The sequence below is a fragment of the Procambarus clarkii genome, chromosome 55 (genome assembly GCF_040958095.1).
Source record: "Procambarus clarkii isolate CNS0578487 chromosome 55, FALCON_Pclarkii_2.0, whole genome shotgun sequence".
NCBI lineage: Eukaryota > Metazoa > Arthropoda > Malacostraca > Decapoda > Cambaridae > Procambarus > Procambarus clarkii.
In genome coordinates this window covers 2508876-2526790 of record NC_091204.1, presented here as the reverse complement: position 1 = coordinate 2526790, position 17915 = coordinate 2508876, and the positions used below count along the sequence as shown (strand labels likewise).

Sequence of the window (17915 nt, the reverse complement as noted above, 5' to 3'; positions counted from 1 at the left end):
CAGAAGTGTAAGGAGACAGCAGACAAGTTTGTCCCGGTTCAAAAGGATAAGAATGAAATACAGATGAGAAACCCATGGTTTAATCAGAGATGTAGGCTAGCTAAGCAGCAAAGTAAAAGGGCGTGGAGAAACTACAAAAATAACCGGACACTGGAGAGCAGAGAAAGATACCAGAGAGCCAGGAATGAATATGTCAGGTTGAGAAGAGAGGCAGAAGGGCTATACGAAAATGACATCACAAGCAAGGCAAAGACTCAACCTAAATTACTGCACAGCCACATCTGGAGAAAAGAGCAGTAAAGGAACAGGTAATGAAAATGAGGATAGGGGCAGACAGGTTCACAACAAATGACAAGGAAGTGTGCAAGGAACTGAATAGGAAATTCAAAAAGGTCATCACATTAGAGCAAGGAGAAGTACCAGAGATAGGAGAGGAAATAGTTAACCAGGCACAACTAGAAGAGTGTGAGAGTACCAGTGGGGATGGAAGGAAACTTTTACTAGAGTTGGTTGTGACAAAGGCTATATGCTCAGAGGGAATCTCCCCTCTGATACTAAAGGAAGGAGCAGAAGTATGGTGCCTTCCACTCTCCCTAATGTATAACAAATCACTGGTAACAGGGGAATTGCCAAAAATTTGGAAGAAGGTTAATGTAGTCCCGATATACAGAGGGGAAAGACAAGAGGAACTGAATTACAGACCAATGTCTCTAACTTGCATACCATGCAAGCTGTTGGAGAAGCTTGTGCGTAAGAAGCTAGTGGATCATCTGATGATAAAGAACTTTGTAACACAGCATCAACATAGGTTCAGGGATGGCAAGTCCTGCCTCACAGGATTAATTGAATCCTACGACAAGGCAAAAAAAAAAATCAGGCAAGAAAGAGAGGGGTGGGCAGACTGCATATTTTTGGATGGCCAGAAAGCCTTTGACACAGTGCAACACAAGAGGCTTGTGCAAAAGCTGGAGATGTAGACAGGAGTGAAAGGGAAGGTACTCCATTGGATAAGGGAGTACCTAAGCACCAGAAGACAGCGAGTCACTGTGAGGGGTGAGGTCTCAGATTGGAGAGGCGTCACCAGTGGAGTGCTGCAGGGGGTCAGTCTTGGACCTATACTGTTTTTTATATATGTAAATGATCTCCCAGAGGATACAGAATCATTTCTCTCAATGTTTGCTGACGATGCCAAAAATATGAGGATTAAAACAGAATAAAATAGTATGAGGCTACAAGATGACCTAGACAAACTGAATGAATGGTACAACAACTGGCTACTAAAGGCTACTAATGGCTACTCCATCCAAGATTCCCGACGTTGTTGAAGCCTTTTCAGGGTCTTCTGATGATGATTTTGAGGTTGACGAACCTGAAAATGATGTGTTATATGAGGTTTCCACAAGTGATGATGATATTTCGAGTGAAAGTGAGGATGAGAGTGAAGAAGAAGCCCCAGCCCCGCCACACGGGAACCGCACGTGTCCGGTACCAAAGAGGGCTAGGCTGGGTGATGAGAAGAATCGTAGCAATACTCCTCCCATCGTTGATGACTTTACTGCAAACCCTGGCCTAACAATTCCACTACCTACTACTCCATTGCAGTTTTTACAACTATTTTTCACTAGAGCAGTGGTTGAATACTTAGCGTATGAAACCAATTTGCATGCCACACACATCATACATCTCATGGCTGACTCAGCAAGAAAATCGTGGAAACCAGTGTCTGTGAAAGAAATGGCCTGATATTTGGCCCTGTGCATACTGATGGGCATAGTGAAGATGCCTACAATGAGGATGTACTGGCAGACGAATCAGATGTGGCATTGTCGATTCTTCAACTTGTTTATGTCGTCTGCTCGGTTCCAACACATATCTAAGTTCTTCCACATGTACAACAAAAAAGGCGTTCCAGTGAATAATAGTGACCGATTGATAAAAGTTAGACCACTAATGGACTATTTTTCAGAAAAATTTGCATCTGTATATATCCCCAAAAAAGAATTGAGTCTCGATGAGGGTACAATGGCATGGCGCGGCCGCCTCTCTTTCAAGGTCTACAATCCCAACAAGCCTGATAAATATGGTGTAAAATTGTATATGTTGGCCGAAGGGACATCAGGCTACATATATAAATTTGATGTGTATTGTGGAATTGGAAAACGACAGTGGAAACCGTGATGGGTTTGATGGCACCCCTAGTCAACAAGGGTTATCATTTGTATATGGATAACTACTATAACTCGGTAAGCGTAACAGAACAATTACGTGAAGTGGGTGTTTACACATGTGGCACACTTAGACTCCAACGTGGCGCCCCCAAGGATCTGCAACAAGTGGTAAAGGGTAAAATGGCAACCGACACGACCCTATACATGCGTAAGGATAACACCTTTGTTATAGTTTGGAAGGACAAGCGCCCCGTCTCTGTCATCACCAATATCCACAATGCCGACACTACTCAAGCACAGCGCAGGAAACGCGTTCGTAACGTGACGGGAGAACTGGACTAGAACTTGTGAAAATGAACAAACCAAAGGCCATAGTGGATTACAATAAGTTCATGAAAGGTGTTGATCATTTTGATCAAATGGTCAAATATTATGAGTTTGCAAGAAAAACATACAAATGGACCAAGAAGATCACTTTCTATTTTCTGCAAATAGCCATGCGCAATGCATACGCATTGTATAACCACTACTCAACAGACACAAAAAAACTAACACTATTTGAGTTTCACGCAGTAGGAATAAAAGCCTTATTTGCGTGGAACAGCGAGGACTGGCCAACAACAACAACAAGCATACCACATGTTCCCGACATAGATGCCAGCGCAGCTCCTCCTGCTGACGCGGGCAGTTTCAACACCCGGGCCATCTGGTGCGAGGCGTCCTCTGTTCACCTCAAGCCCCACTCATCAACCACAAATTCTGAAATGGACATTGAGGACATAGAACCACTTGATGTTTCTGATTTCATAGAAGATTCTACTACAAGTTTGGTGGTTCCTGTAGAAGACAATATTCCTCCAGTGCATCCAAGAAATAGAAGAATTATAGATTCAGAACAACGTCTGAACTACAAGTTGACGCATGAAATCGTGAACTTGGCTAAAAAAAGAAGATGCCGTATTTGTTTCAAGTCTGGCATAAGGAGGGACGTGCGACTTGGATGCAAAACTTGTGATGTGGCACTGTGCGCTGCGCCTTGTTACACAAGGTACCACCGAAGAAAGATATTTTGGGTGGAGAAAAAATAACCACCGCCAACAGCTTCACTCCACCTAAGAAACATCAGATGAGCAACTTCAGGATCAGAAGCCTGAAGATGGTGGAGTGAAGAAAAAATGCTCAACTGTTGATCTTCAATTAACATAGACACGGTAAGTACACCTATTTGGAATTTTTTATCATCTATAAGAAGTTATATTATATACGTTTTGTAGAGAATTTATTTGCGAATTTTTTGGTACCAGAATGATTATTATATCACATAAACTTCTATGAGTAACACAAAAAAAACACAAAGTATTTTTGGGGGTGTGGCGGGTGTGGCTCTGGGTGTGGCGGGTGTGGCTCTGGGTGTGGCGAGCGTGTGGCAGTGGGTTCCCTTTAGCCGTTGATATATCCAACACGTGGGAAATATTTGTATGTGTTTATGTATATGTCTGTGTAGGAAATTTTACTGCGATCACTGTGATACAAATTATAAAATGTTTCAACAAGTATAAACATGAGAAACATCAAACGAACGAAAACAATGCGTTTTGTTTCTGCCGCGAACGCATACTGAGCGACGTGGTTCTATATTTGGCGCTTCTCTTACACATGCTTTGTACAATTGTTATACATTTCATCTTATAGAAAATTGTATTGCGAACACATTGGTATAAAAAAGAAATACGTATATAGAAAAGTAGGGTCAGGAAACGTATAATTGTATAAACTTTCCAAGCATGATTTCCCCCCCTGTGTTTTCGCCAGTGCGCTCGCGGCTAACTACTCTCCACTTCCCACACTCTTGCGGGTGGGCAATTACCTTTATTATACATTCATATGCATATGTCCGTGTAGAGAATGTTATTGCGATTCCAATAATACCACAATTAGCAATGTAGGACAACTGTAGGCTTCGCAACCATTAAGAGAGTGGAAACATTTTGTTGCTGTTTGGCGCTCTCGGCGAGTGATCTCAATAGTTTTTATTTGGTGTTGATAGTCCTTATGCTTGGGCGGCTCTTTATAGGTATGCTCTTATAGACAATTTCATTGCGAACACAGTGATACCAAATTTAAATACGTGCGCTTTCAATTATTGTCAGGACAGTCAAAAGAGTGTCCACTTTTTCGGTCTTACCGCGTAGGCGCGCGAAGCACTGAAAGCATCTAGGGTATTATTTTTTTTTGAGCGCCGAGAGCGCGAAAGTGTTAAACCAGAGTAAATGTAAGAAAATAAAACTAGGCGGTGGAAACAGGAGCCCTGACAGAGGATACAGAATGGGAGATGAAGCACTTCATGAAACGGACAGAGAGAAAGATTTAGGAGTTGATATCACAACAAACCTGTCTCCTGAAGCCCACATAGAAATAATTACATCTGTGGCATACGCGAGGCTGGCTAGCATCAAAACCACTCATCAGGACCTAGATTCAGGAAGCTCTGTGTAATTTCTTCGTAAGTGGGTTTGCTACGAAGGTTCCTAAGTGCGCCCTAAGAAGATGCTTAGGTGCGATTCAATAAGGTATACTTAGGAAGAAAATTGTTGGTTCACCTGCGTGCCGATAGAGGTCACTACTGCGTTTCGTTTGGCCAATCAGAGAGCAGCAACATTCTTCATATTGAAGATTTAGCGCTGGCTTATCGGAGCTCTACTGCCTCCTATTTACGTCGAATTTTCTTATAAAATTAGTATATTTCGAAGTAAAACAATGTTTTTTTCAACTTCTACAGCCAGCACCGACATTGTAGTAAACAAATATGTTACATTTGTTGTTTACCTATGTAATTCTAAGAGATACTGTGTAGCTGTCCTTGTTGCTCGGAAGATGCGCTGACAATTATTGTATATATTTACTGAATTTACCCAAGGGCACTAACTATCTAGTGACCTCGAAGAGGACAGAAAGCCGGCGGCTTGTTAAAGGGCTCGCCAATTGTCTTAATGATGTTTTTTAGCTGGAATTTGGCATTTACGGCTTCAGGGGGTAGGCGGTTCCATGGGTTTATAGCCCTCTTGGTGGAAAAAAAACATGTTTTCAGTCCTACTTCAGAGAACATACTCTCCAACACTATATCTGTGATTGTCCTGTTATCAGTGACTTCATACCAAATGGTATGAGGTATTTTGAGCTCTGTAATTACTTCATACACTCAGGAATATTGGAAGATATTCTTGTGCTGCACCCAGATTTTGCCAGTGGAGGCTAATAGATCAGCATTAAGTATTTTGTTCTCTCCTAATTCCATGTATGACTGGCCATCATGTGAGGTGAGGATGTTGGGTGAGCTTGTAGCTGGTTTTTGATCTACACTGTGTGGTCCTTTATACAGAATAGGGAAGCAGCACATTGCTGTGTATACCTAAACATGTTTAAAAATACATTGTTTGAGAGGAGTTTTGTAGAAACTGGTAAGAGTAATTATAATATAATGTTTCCATGATTCAGTGCTTACCTCTTGTGAAATTGCTTAGAGTTGTTTAGTCAGAGTTTATTTGTTTTTTGTATTGAGGCTGGTATTTTCTAAATTGATTCCATGTACAGTATGTCTAACCATCCTGTGAGATGGGAGTATTTGATAACTTATAGCTAGTTTTTTATCTACACTGTGTAATATTCCATATAGAATAGGGTAGCAGCACATTGCTGTGTATACCTAATCTTCTTAATAAAAAAAAATCAGTAATAAAGATTTTAAATTATAGTTTGTATTATTACAAATACAGTACTGTATTATCCTTATTAAATCATGTTGACCATGGATCATTAAGATCTCATGTTGATATGTAATACAAGTCATATTTCTTTTGAACTGCTAATCCATGCTAATCATTCATTAAATTGTGCATTATGTCTCAATTTTTCACTTCCTTGGATATACTGTACAGTACAAAAAGATAGGATAAAAATAAACCAGTAATATTTTCTTTCATTATATTTTTCATTTAAATAACTGCATCAATATTTTTTCAGCTGACAGGATTTGTTTTCCCATACAGGTGCATTATTTGGTTAAAAAAAATTGGTTTATTGTTACACACAATGGTGCTACATAGCCTTCCCAGCTTGGTGCCTTCTTTTAATACTTACTGATAAAAAATAAATAATAAATACATTTTATTCAGGAAAAGTACATACAGTTGATTTACAAACATAATGTTGGATTTATAGGCAGAGCTAGTACATACAATACCTAAAGCCACTAATACTCATAGCATTTCGGGCAAGGTGTGGGGGGAAAAAAACACAGACTAAAACTTAATAGTAATCGGGATTAAGTATAAAATTGTGTTGAAAGAAGGAATAAAAAATACAAAAAGGGGGTTAACATAGCATAAATCAGCAATTGCACATGTTGGTGAACAGCGTTGTTTAAAAAATAGCAAGACATGGGTTGACATTTAGGAGGTAAGTTAGGTTACATGAGTTAATTAGGCAGTACTTGGTTTAACCTCTTAAACTGGTTGAGAGAGGTACAGCCTTTGACATGATTCGGGAGGTCATTCCACATTCTGGGTCCCTTGATTTGTAGAGCACTTCTAGTTTGGTTACACACAGCCAAATTGAGTAACAGGAAGAGGTCTTGGACACAAATTTGTTCCATGCTAAATGTAGAGGAATCAGCTGAGTATTCCTCAAATAAATAATTTGCCTCAGCTTATAAGGTAAATAAAATAAGCATTTCTCAAATAAGTAGCTGCCTCACCTCACTGCTACATAGCCTTCCCGGCATGGTGCCTTCTTTGATAATTACTTGTTCCACACCCAAATTGTTTAACAGGAAGAGGTCTTGGACCCCTACTTCCCTCTCTCTTTTTTAATAATCTATATAGTCATAATTATAGCTTTAAGTATTCAATGAATAAAGTTTTTGACATTTTTACCCTTTTCCTTACCTAACATCATTTGTGCAGCATATTTTTATTTTATGTCTCACCCAGATTTAATTTCAAAATAAAACCAAAATAAATAAATTAGAAATGGGTATGTATAGCTAAGGTACACCCTTACTACTAGGTGAAACAGGGGCATTTGGTGATAGTAAATGATCCCATCAGGCAGGGCTCATCACCTTCTCTCATATTTCATGTTCACCAGTGTTTATTTACTTAATAACTACGGGTATAATATCTTGCTATTAAAAAACTAATTCTACTATCATCAAACACATATTTACTTCAAGTTTCAAGCAGAGAATGCATATATAACTAACACGAAGGATTCCTCTTCACTAGATTAACCAGCTATAATATTTTGGTAATGTTCCAATATCATAAATCGATCCAGTGTTTTGTAGTAGAGAAAAAATGACTTATATCCAGTTTACGTAAAGCTACGAGTGGTCGAAACCACACTTAAATCCCGGAATGAACTTACGAAGGTTTTTCCACTTAGGGTAGTTAATTGAATACGGACGTAGCCGCCACGAAGGCGCTAAGACGGAAAACGCTCCTAGCTAAGAGGAAAAAACCTTCGTAAGTACCTTCCTGAATCCGGACCCAGGAACCTGAGTAAGGAATCATTCAGAACATTGTATACCACATATGTAAGACCAATCCTGAAGTATGAGGCCCCAGCATATAGCCCGTACCTTGTCAAGCACAAGACTAAGCTGGAAAAAGTTCAGAGGTATGCCACTAGGCTAGTCCCTGAACTAAGAGCATGAGTTGTAAGGAAAGGCTGCGTGAAATGCAAATCTCACGACACTAGAAGACAGAAGAGTAAGGGGAGACATGATCACAACCAACAAAATTCTCAGAGGAATTGACAAGGTAGAAAAGGATAAATTGTTTAACACGGGAGGTACGCGAACAAGGGGACACAGGTGGAGACTGAGTACCCAAATGAGCCACAGGGACATTAGAAAGAACTTTTTCAGTCAAAAACGAAAGCCAAAACGAAAGGAAATGCCTGTGTTTGACACTGCTATGCAAGTTGGTGATTGTGAGGTAAGAAAAAGTGCTGCAATGCTTTAAGTGCGGTGGAAAGACAGACGTGAAGTGAACATGTTCACCACCATTCACCCTGGAACACTGGTGGACAGTGCAAGGTGAACAGAACAACAAAGCAAATAATATATAAGCCAGATTGTGTGATGGACTACAACATCAACATGCGTTTAGTTGATAAATGTGACATGATGGTGGGTGCTGTAGAGTGTGTACGGAAAACAGTGAAGTGGACAAAGAAAATGATTTTTCACCTTATTGACGTAACAATGTTGAACAGTTACAACATGTTTCTTGTGAAGACAGGTAGAAAACCATATTTCCGTTCGTTTAGTTTTCAAGTTGTGAAACAGTTACTAGGTAAATTTGGCAAGGACACACCTGGCATACAAAGACACATTCGAGACCCAATATTGAACCATGCTCCTGCACCCAGGCTTGCTTACAGGGAGGCCTTTCTGATACACCAAATCAAGAAATTACCACCAACTGGAGCTCGTGCAGCAGGCCAGCGTCCGGTGTGTTGTGTGTTCCAGTACCAAATTGAGGCCACAGAAACGTAAATTGGTGTTGACATGGTGCGAAGCGTGTGCCGTCCCTCTGTGCCATATCGACTGTTTCGCACAGTATCACAGTCTCCAGGACTACTAAATGTGTAATTCTTTGGTAAATAAATGTACATATCAAGTTAATTTTTGTGTTTATATTGAAAAAACAAATACATTGAATATTTCCTGTAAATTATACCATTTTGGTGGGCATACTTGTGACACTAATATGTGAGCGCCTAGTGAGTTTATACCATTTTTATTATAATACAACGTCTATTGCTAATAATTGGAACAATACTAGCGAAAAAAATTTGTGTAAAATGACCCAAAAATACTGTAATAATTCCGCGAAAATAAATTCACGGCAACTGGGGCCGCGTGAGCGGCCATGAGTGACGGCTGGCTGACGCAGTACCCTTGAGCGCTCACGTTCTGTGACGTCATCGGCCAACTTCTCGGCTCAATTGTGTCATTGGTATGTATAATAGAATTTTTTTTATTATTTTTCCCGTGCTCAGGGGACTCAAATTAACATGTTTAGAAAACGAAAAAAAAAATTTGAATTATTTTGTTTTCCTGCTCACAGGGATGTAAAAGTCCCCAGGGCCCCTGAGCAGTGTAAGGGTTAAAGGAGCCTTTTTTCGGGCGATCAAGGAGTGTCCATTGATCGTCCCCCCCGCCCCCCGACTGCGGTCGGGGTCCTTCGGTTGCCCATCTGCGACTATACGGATGATACCGTCCTGTCCGGGGCTTTGGAGGGGTTGGTTGGGCTGTCCAGGTCGTGGTTGAGAGGTTTGAGTTGGCCACTGGGGTCCGGGTAACTTTGAGAAGTCCGGTCTTCTGGGGTCTTGGTGGGTGGTCCTCTCGCCGTGTGTGGGTGGGGTCATGGTTTCCAGGTTCTTGCTTCTATGTGGGTTTTGGGGCTTACCAAAAACCGGCTTAGGGAGCCGGTCGGCCGAGCGGACAGCACGCTGGACTTGTGATCCTGTGGTCCTGGGTTCGATCCCAAGCGCCGGCGAGAAACATTGGGCAGAGTTTTCTTTCACCCTATGCTCCTGTTACCTAGCAGTAAAATAAGATACCTGGTGTGTTAGTCAGCTGTCACGGGCTTGCTTCCTGGGGGTGAAGGCCTGGTCGAGGATCGGGCCCGCGGGGACACTAAAAAGCCCGAAATCATCTCAAGATAACCTCCAGATCTACCTGGTTCCGCTTCCTATTAGCTGTCTGGTTCGTGGCTCGGTGCTTCCCCCTGGATCGCATGCTGGCGTTCGGGTTGGAACGCCAGGTTTATCATTATGTGTGGTGCGGTCGTTACCACCCGTTCGTCCGTCGGTCGACATTGGTGTTGGCTGTGCGGGAGGGTGGGGTGGGCATTCCTTATGTGTTTACTAGGGCTCGGGCGCTGTTCTGGGTCTCGTTGTGTCAGGGGGTTCGAGTTGGTGGGGGGCTCAAATGCTTTAGGTATTTATTATTGCTCTGTTCAAATTAGCTTTTGGTGAATTTTGGTGTTTGTCAGGAGCGGCCTTCTGCACCCTTCTGTTTACTCTTGGGCAGTGGCCATTTTCCGAGAGGTCTGCCGTTGTCCGGGTTTCATGTCCTTGTCGTTTAAGGTGGTGTATAGGGTTTTATTTTATCGTGTTCCACCGCGGGTGGAGGGTTTGTTCCCATGTTGGGATTAGGGGGTGGTGTGGGTGGCGTTGGGGGCTCGGTTTTTGGCACCGCAACAGCGGGAATTGTTGTTTCGGTTCTTGCATTTGTCGTTGGCGACGAATGCGCGGTTGTGCATGCTGGGTTTGCGTGCCTCTGACGCGTGTGTGCACTGTGGCCTGCCTGAGACTCAGTTGCATGTCTTTTCTTTTTGTGAGCGGTTGAGGGGCTTGCTTGATTGGTTTCGGGACGTGTTGGTTGGGGTTTGTGGGCCGGGGTGTCGGGGTGGCCTTTTGAGGTTTTTGTTTTTGTCCTTTCTGCGGCGGTTGTGCCAGGTGCGCAATACGTTATGTCTTCTCGTTGCTGACTATGTGTATTGTGTGTGGTTGGGTTGGAGGGAGGGTTATGGGGTTGTTAGGCTTTCAGAATTTTTGAGAGGCCGTTTGTGTTTCACGTGGTGGTGGGTGCAGCGCGCGTTTCCGAGCGAGTTTTGTGGTTGGTTCATGGGTGGGTGTTTGCGTGGGGTTGTTTTTGGGTGAGTGGTCGTGGGTCGGGCTTTTGGTTGTGGGGCTTTTTCGTTTTTGTCTTCGGTCCCCGGCCCTCCGGTTGGCCTCCTTGGAGGGGGTTGGGCTGGGTGTGTGAGTGGTTGCTCCTGTGGTTGTGTGTTCGGTTTGTTGTGTGGACGTGTGTGGGGGTGTGGGTATGCTTCTTTGCTGGCTCCTGCGTGGGCCGTTGTTTGTGCCCTGTGTTGGTTGGTGCAGCTGTTTTATTGCTAAATTGATGTTCTTCCTAGTGTGAGTGTTTTTGTGGTGCGTGTGTCTCGGTGTTTTGCTGTTCGCCCCTGGTTCTTTCTTGGGGTTGTCAAGTTGTTGTACCTGGGCCTTGGCCGTAATTTGTTTTATGTTACTTATATGTTTTGTGTGCAGTGTGACTCTGCTTTGTGTTATTTATGTGATTGTGTGCGTCTTGTGTGAGTGCGTGTGTGTTGGTTTATTATGTGAACGTTGTTTTGTGTCTTTCTGTGTACATGTGTTTGTTGTGTGTCCATTTTTTTTGTTTAACTTTGTATACAGCCTCATGTACCAGGAGTTTCTAGGTTCTCGTGATGTTTTGTTTTCTTCTGTACCTGTGATTATTATTATGTTCTTATTATTATGTTCTTGTTATTATGTTCTTGTCTTGTGTCTTGTGCTATACTTTGTATATTTCTTTTATAAAAATAAAAAAATAAAAACTACCAGCAGAATACTCCTCAGTGCTCAAATTGCTAGACCTGCTCCCACACTATCCTGTGTGCTAGTAGATTTACGCAGCCACTACTCAGTATTTTCAGCACCATTTAATTTATGTACTTTAACGTAAGGTTAACTTGCCTGATTGATTGTTTTTTGTTTTGATTCTTGATTGATGGCTTATTTTTATTAATTTTGTCAGTTTGTTAAGATGATTTTTTTCATAATTAAAGAATTAAAATTTTTCCAGTTTCCTGTATTTTATCCTACATTTACCACACCATGAAGAAGTCACCATAGCAGTTTTATGTTAATTTGTTTTTACTTTTTTTTTTGTTTATGTGTTCGTGGCATTCCATCTGCCCAAATCCACTGCACTTAGTCATTTTACCGTAACATATATTTGGGGACCTGTCCTAGGAGCCTCACTCAGGTATGCTCCTAGACGCTTCATTTAAAGTTGAGGTAAGTGTACTTGGCTTTATTATAAGTTTGCCTTTGTCTTTTCAGAACTACTATTTTGAGTGATTTTGATGGTGCTTAATACTGTTTACATTCCAGATGTAGCATTATATGACTGTTGGATGACATTGGATTACGTGGTGTCTTATGGCACGAGTCATACTCGTAATTGGCTGTTTAATAATCTTTGCTATATCCTGTGATTTCCACCATATTCTTCTCCCTAAAGGAGAACTTCTCATTACGGCAGATCACCCACTTTGGTACCCCTGGTACTTTGGTCTGTCTCCGGGCTAATACGCCCACGTCTTTACAACCAGAACATAGGAGGACACAGGGGGCCATAGTTCCTCTAGCATTACAGACTACGTTGTACGGTTAGGACCCATACAGCAGTTCTCGTCATAAATTAATACTTTCCGCACCCCTACGCGTTGGTCAAAGATATGGTATTTACACAGGTAGGGAGTTAGCATTTTTTTTCCAGAGCACAATGAGTGATAACTCTGTAAGTACTATTTAGTTTTAGTAGGAAGCCACTTACCTTTGTTCTCGTCAATTAGAGACCAGGTAAGAAATCCCTAAATTTTTTGGACTACATTCGAGACAATTATGTTTCACAATTCCAGTAGGATCCCTCTTGCCCCTGTCCTCATCATACCGGGTACAAGATTCCCTACGTATTCGTTTCACTTTCGATCTAAATAATCAATTCAATTACTAAAGTTAACTGTTGTAAACTTGACTATAAAGTTTAAACAGGATAGTTTACAGTTGCCATGTCATCCTGTCAGTCTGACATCTCATATTTTGGTACATCAACTGAGGTATTTTCTTTGCACATTATTTTCTATCATTCTATTCACCATGTTTCGTCTAACAGCGTTCAGGCAGAATCCAAACGATGAAGTGGGGCACACTAATTCGTGCCACCAAGGCGGAGATGCTAACTCTTGTAAATGAGTACCACATTACTGCCCCCCATGGAGCCACTAAAACTTATCTCCATAACCTTATACTTGACCACTTATTAGATAATGATAATATTACATCCGAATCTCATGAAGAGCGCCTTAGCAGCCATGAAATTGAAGATAGAGCTTTCCACTCTAGAACGCGAACGTCAGAAGAAAACTCTCAAGATACAGAAGGAACAACTTGCTCTACAAAAAAAAAAACAAGCTGAACTGCAACGTGAACGTGAGAAGGAACAACTAGAGTTCCAACGTGAACGTGAGAGGGAACAGCTTGAACTCCAACGTGAGCGTGAACAGGAAGCCCTTAAAGTAAGAGAAAGAGAACGTGAACTTCAACGTGAACATGCTGAAAAACAAGCCGCCATTGCTCTACAAAACCGTAGAAAAGAGCTTGACTTGGAAACTACACACCACACTCAGCGCAAGGAAGCGGAAGCTAACCTCCAGGTACGTTTCAATCTTTCTTATGCAATTAAGTTGATGCCATCTTTTGTCGAGACAGAAAATTATATATTATTTACTTCATTTGAGGCTCTAGCTAACCAACTCAGCTGGCCTCAGGATCAGTGGTCTGTACTTCTCAGGTGTCATTTGACATGTAGGGGCTGCCGTGACTCTCAGTACTATGGCGTCTGAAACCGACTACAAGGTATTGAAACAGGCAGTGGTAGATGCCTACCTCCTATTAATCGAGAACTACAGACGTAAGTTTAGGAATTACCTTAAAGCGAGTGCTACTACTTACCTAGAGTTTGCAAATAACAAAAAGAGATATTTCATGAAGTGGCTGGAAGGAGCACAAGTCTCCACCTTTACAGATCTCATCAACCTGATCCTGATGGAAGAATTCCTTAGGCGTGTACCTAATTCCATACGTCCTACCTAGCAGACAAGGAAGAAACCGACCCTACTAGATGTGCACAGTTGGCTGACTCCTACAGTCTCATTCACAGAGTACCATCCGACACACCTTCTAGTAAGACGTCTTGGTTTACTCCAGCCAAAGTGAGTACCAGTAATGAAAACTCCGCGTTGTATTGTCATTATTGCAGAACCTTTAGACATACAATAGAAGAGTGTACCAGCCCTCACTGTAAAGTCAGCAGTAAGACATAGCCCAAATCACCTCCTCCTAAAATTCATAAAAGTCCTAAGCCTGTGATGAATATTTTTGTTTCAACCACTGATCTTTCTCTCTTCAACAGACACCTTGTTATGAATCTGTGTTTCATTCTAACATTCATCATGATAAATATGTATGTCCATTATTTCTTTTCCCCGTTAAGTAAATATAACATGATATCCAGTTGTGTTCCAGTATAATTATGTTTGATGTAATTGTAGCATGCTGTAGTGTGCCTGTATTGAATATTTTGTTAGGCTATTTGCATGTTTATTCCTGTGGGGGGAGTCGGTGGCGTCTCATTGGGGGGATGACCATATTTGGGATGTTCCAGTGTGCGGGCCGTGTATCAAGCTAGCGTCAATGTTTCACCTTTGGAATTATTCGTGTTTATTGATTGTACTTAATTTCTTTTTACACCTTAGTAGTGTTATATACACATAAGTTTACTTATAATTATGTTCTAAATTTGTTAGCTTTGTTCTTAGTTTGTTAGCTTAATATCTCCTTGTTAGCTGAGTATCATGAGGTTTCATGTGGGTTTTAGTTTGGTCTTTTTGGTAGACACAATGCCGCGAATGCTGGAGGAACGCTAGTCCCGTTGGCAGAGCTGGCAGGCGGGGACATGTGTTGAGCTAAGTCTGTGGTATTTGTTTATTGTTTAGTAACATAGCTAATTTCCTGGTTAGACCATTATGTGCAAACCCATCTATTCATTTATGTTGTAATGAAATGACCGGTGCTTATATAAGGATATTGTAATATTAATTACTAGTGTATTAATATTTCTGGCTACCTGCATTTTCCATTTATGTTATTTGTGTGTTCTTTGTTACCCTTACTTTAAGTATATTGCTTTGTTACGTAAGCAGTTTGTTTTTACCCCTAGACACTTATTGAGGCAAGGCCGTATTATTACATATGTTTAACAACAGCAACAGAGGAACCATACCCAGAGGTCTAGGGTCGTAACACACCTGTACTCCGGAACTCTCTGCCAGCGGTGGAGATTCGGAGGGAAGGTTGAAAGTGAATATATTGAGGAACACAGTTGCTTTACAATCTATTCTTCTGAAGTCAATTGAACCCAACGTCACCTACACCCGAGAGACTGTCCTCATTACGGATCGCACTGCAGCTGCCCCTTATCCACTTGCCAGAGTCTGCCTGGATTGTCCGTTAATATAAGGTGAAGTCCAAATCGCCATCCGGGAAAAGCCTTTTCCCATGTCAGTTCAACTCCTCCTGGGCAACGACTTGGCAGAAGATCAATAACCTACAAATCTAATCATCAAAGAAAAACCCCCAGGTATGTGACTCATCAATGGAAAATCCTATCTCGCAGTTTGTTAAAGAAGAGATACAAGCAACAGATAATTCTGATGACGTCTCCCATCCTGTCCTAGTGACGACACGTGCACAATCCGTACTCCCGCAACCAGCTGCTCTATCTGCTTCAGCTGTACCTCAAGATTCACGGAGCCTCCCACCGAGTCTCACCATGCTGGAGTTCCGTAAGTTGCAGAGAGAGAATTTCTCGCTAACATCTTTATTCTTACAGGCTGAGACACAACCTAACTCTATCCCTGGGTTCTTTGTGGTGAATAAAGTGCTCTACCGCTATTATATACCCGGCAAAGTGAAGGAGGACAACAATCGGGCTAATGTCAAACAACTAGTAGTTCCCACCAGCCTACGGTCAGATATCTTGCATCTGGTCCATAGATCTCTCTCACACTGCAGTTTCTACAAGACCTACAAGACCCTGAAACAAGATTACTACTGGCCAGGAATGATTCGTGATATGAAAAGCTTAGTGAAAAATTGCAAAAAGTCTCAGATGACAGGTAAGCCGAACGCTCCTCTATTCAAGGCACCACTAATGCAGGTATCAGAGTCTTCTGAGCCGTTCAGCCTTTCCATCAACAACCATGACGAGCTTCTGTCTCAGACAAGCTCAGGTAACGTACATATAAGTAATATCTCGTGTTCTACCACCAGGTTTTCACAGCTGTTTCCGTCCAGGAACTGTGAAGCACCTCAGGAAGCAGTGCGGACATGCCCAGGAAAGTGAGAGCAAATGTGATCATATCTTCTCTAACGACATGTGTAAGACAATCAATGGTCTCTCAGGTATTGTCTGGTCCTTCTTGTTGTACTTTGCCTGACTGCAATGGTTCTAATTCTCGATCTGTTCCTACCACCAGGAAAGATCCTGCTCTATACGAACCTAATCCAAATAAACGTGCTCCTCCAGACAACTTTACCAGCCCTCAGCTAAAATATTGTTAGACAAATTTACCTTTTTATTGCATTTGAAAGGCGTAATCCTTGTTTTATACTAACTCCCATTCTCGCCCTGCCAGGTATTAGAGAAACCTTCAGTCTTCCACCCTAGCGATAGGAACACCATCATACCCACAGCGAGATGGGATCATGCACTCCAGCTACAATCATCATTCGAGGAGCCACATAACATCCTGCCAGGCGGCAGCACAACGAAACTATCAAATCTATTAGGTTACAACTTCATCTCCCGGACTTCAACATTCTTCGGTTGCATGACGCTCCAGTTCAATAACAATCTAGTACTTCGCTGGGTCCTGCAGCACAACCTCAACATCCTCTAGGACCTACATATTCGTCGGTCCCTACATTAGGATCAGGTGCTCGAAACTACGCTGACTCCTGTAGCACCATGTGAACATCTTGTATCACAACCTCATTCGGTTCCTACTGGCTGACCCATTTCTCCAATCAGCACTTGCTACGCTGGACCTTGCATCTGATGAACCATCTCACAATCTCCTCGGATTCACCCACTCTCGCTGATCCATTCAGTAGGCTCGTCTGTACAACAAACTTGTACTTCACTGAGTCCCTGGAGTGCTACCTCAACATCTTCCACAAGCACCATTCTCTTCAGTTCCTGCAGCATAACAGAGTTCACCAACCAGCACCTACATTTGCTTCGCTGGGCCATGTATATGCAGAATATCAACATCTTCTTTATCCAGGGCTCCAACAACGTCGTCGCCAATGCGCTCTCCAGAGTCCACTAGGTGGACTCTTCCACTTCAACTCAACAGGTCAGTTGTCGTTTGCCGTTGCTGAGTGGTGGTTTGCTGTGGGAGGTGTGGAGCGTCCTTGTTCTGTGCAGGTGCCTGGTGTGGTTCCTGCGGCGGTTCCAGCTGTCACTCCGTCTGGACCGTGATCTGTCTGCCCCACCAGTGAGCTCAGGGGACCTATGGGCGCCTGCTTTGGACCTTCGCCGTTCGGTGGATGTGAAGGTGCATCCTCATCCGGTTGCTTCCATGGTGGCCTTGGATGGTGCTGTACAAGTGGCGGCTGCATCTCCTGCAGAAGAACATGTGCTTGTCGGGGCGGTGGTGAGTATGACTCCGCCCATGCCCTCTGCATCGTCGCCTCTGGTAGTTTCCTCGTTGACGCGTGCCTCTTCTCCTCTGCCGGTTCCGTCGCCCTCGCTGGATACCTCACGTGTGCTGGAGTCTACCCTTCCGCCTGCTGTGTCTCTTCCTTCTCCGAATCCGGTCTCCTTGGATGGTAGTGGCTTTTTGCCCTGCGTCGTTGAGGCTGCTGTATTGCGTGGTCGTGCTGCCCCGGCTTTGGGGCCGCCTGCCGATGGTTCTTTTGGGGCACAGCTTGTAGGGGGTGACAGTTCCGACGATCAACGACCTATTTCTATGCGCCGTCGTTCGGCTCGGGATGCGTCACCTCACCAGACGTGGGCAGAAGAGC

At 42.7% G+C, this 17915-nt stretch overlaps 1 protein-coding gene across 1 annotated transcript; it reads left to right on the top strand.

Moving 5' to 3' along the window:
* Positions 1 to 1779: 1779 nt before the first annotated feature.
* On the top strand, positions 1780 to 2178 carry LOC138352862 (piggyBac transposable element-derived protein 4-like). The gene has a single exon (XM_069305414.1). The coding sequence runs from the start codon at positions 1780 to 1782 to the stop codon at positions 2176 to 2178; it is 399 nt and encodes a 132-aa protein (XP_069161515.1).
* Positions 2179 to 17915: the final 15737 nt, after the last annotated feature.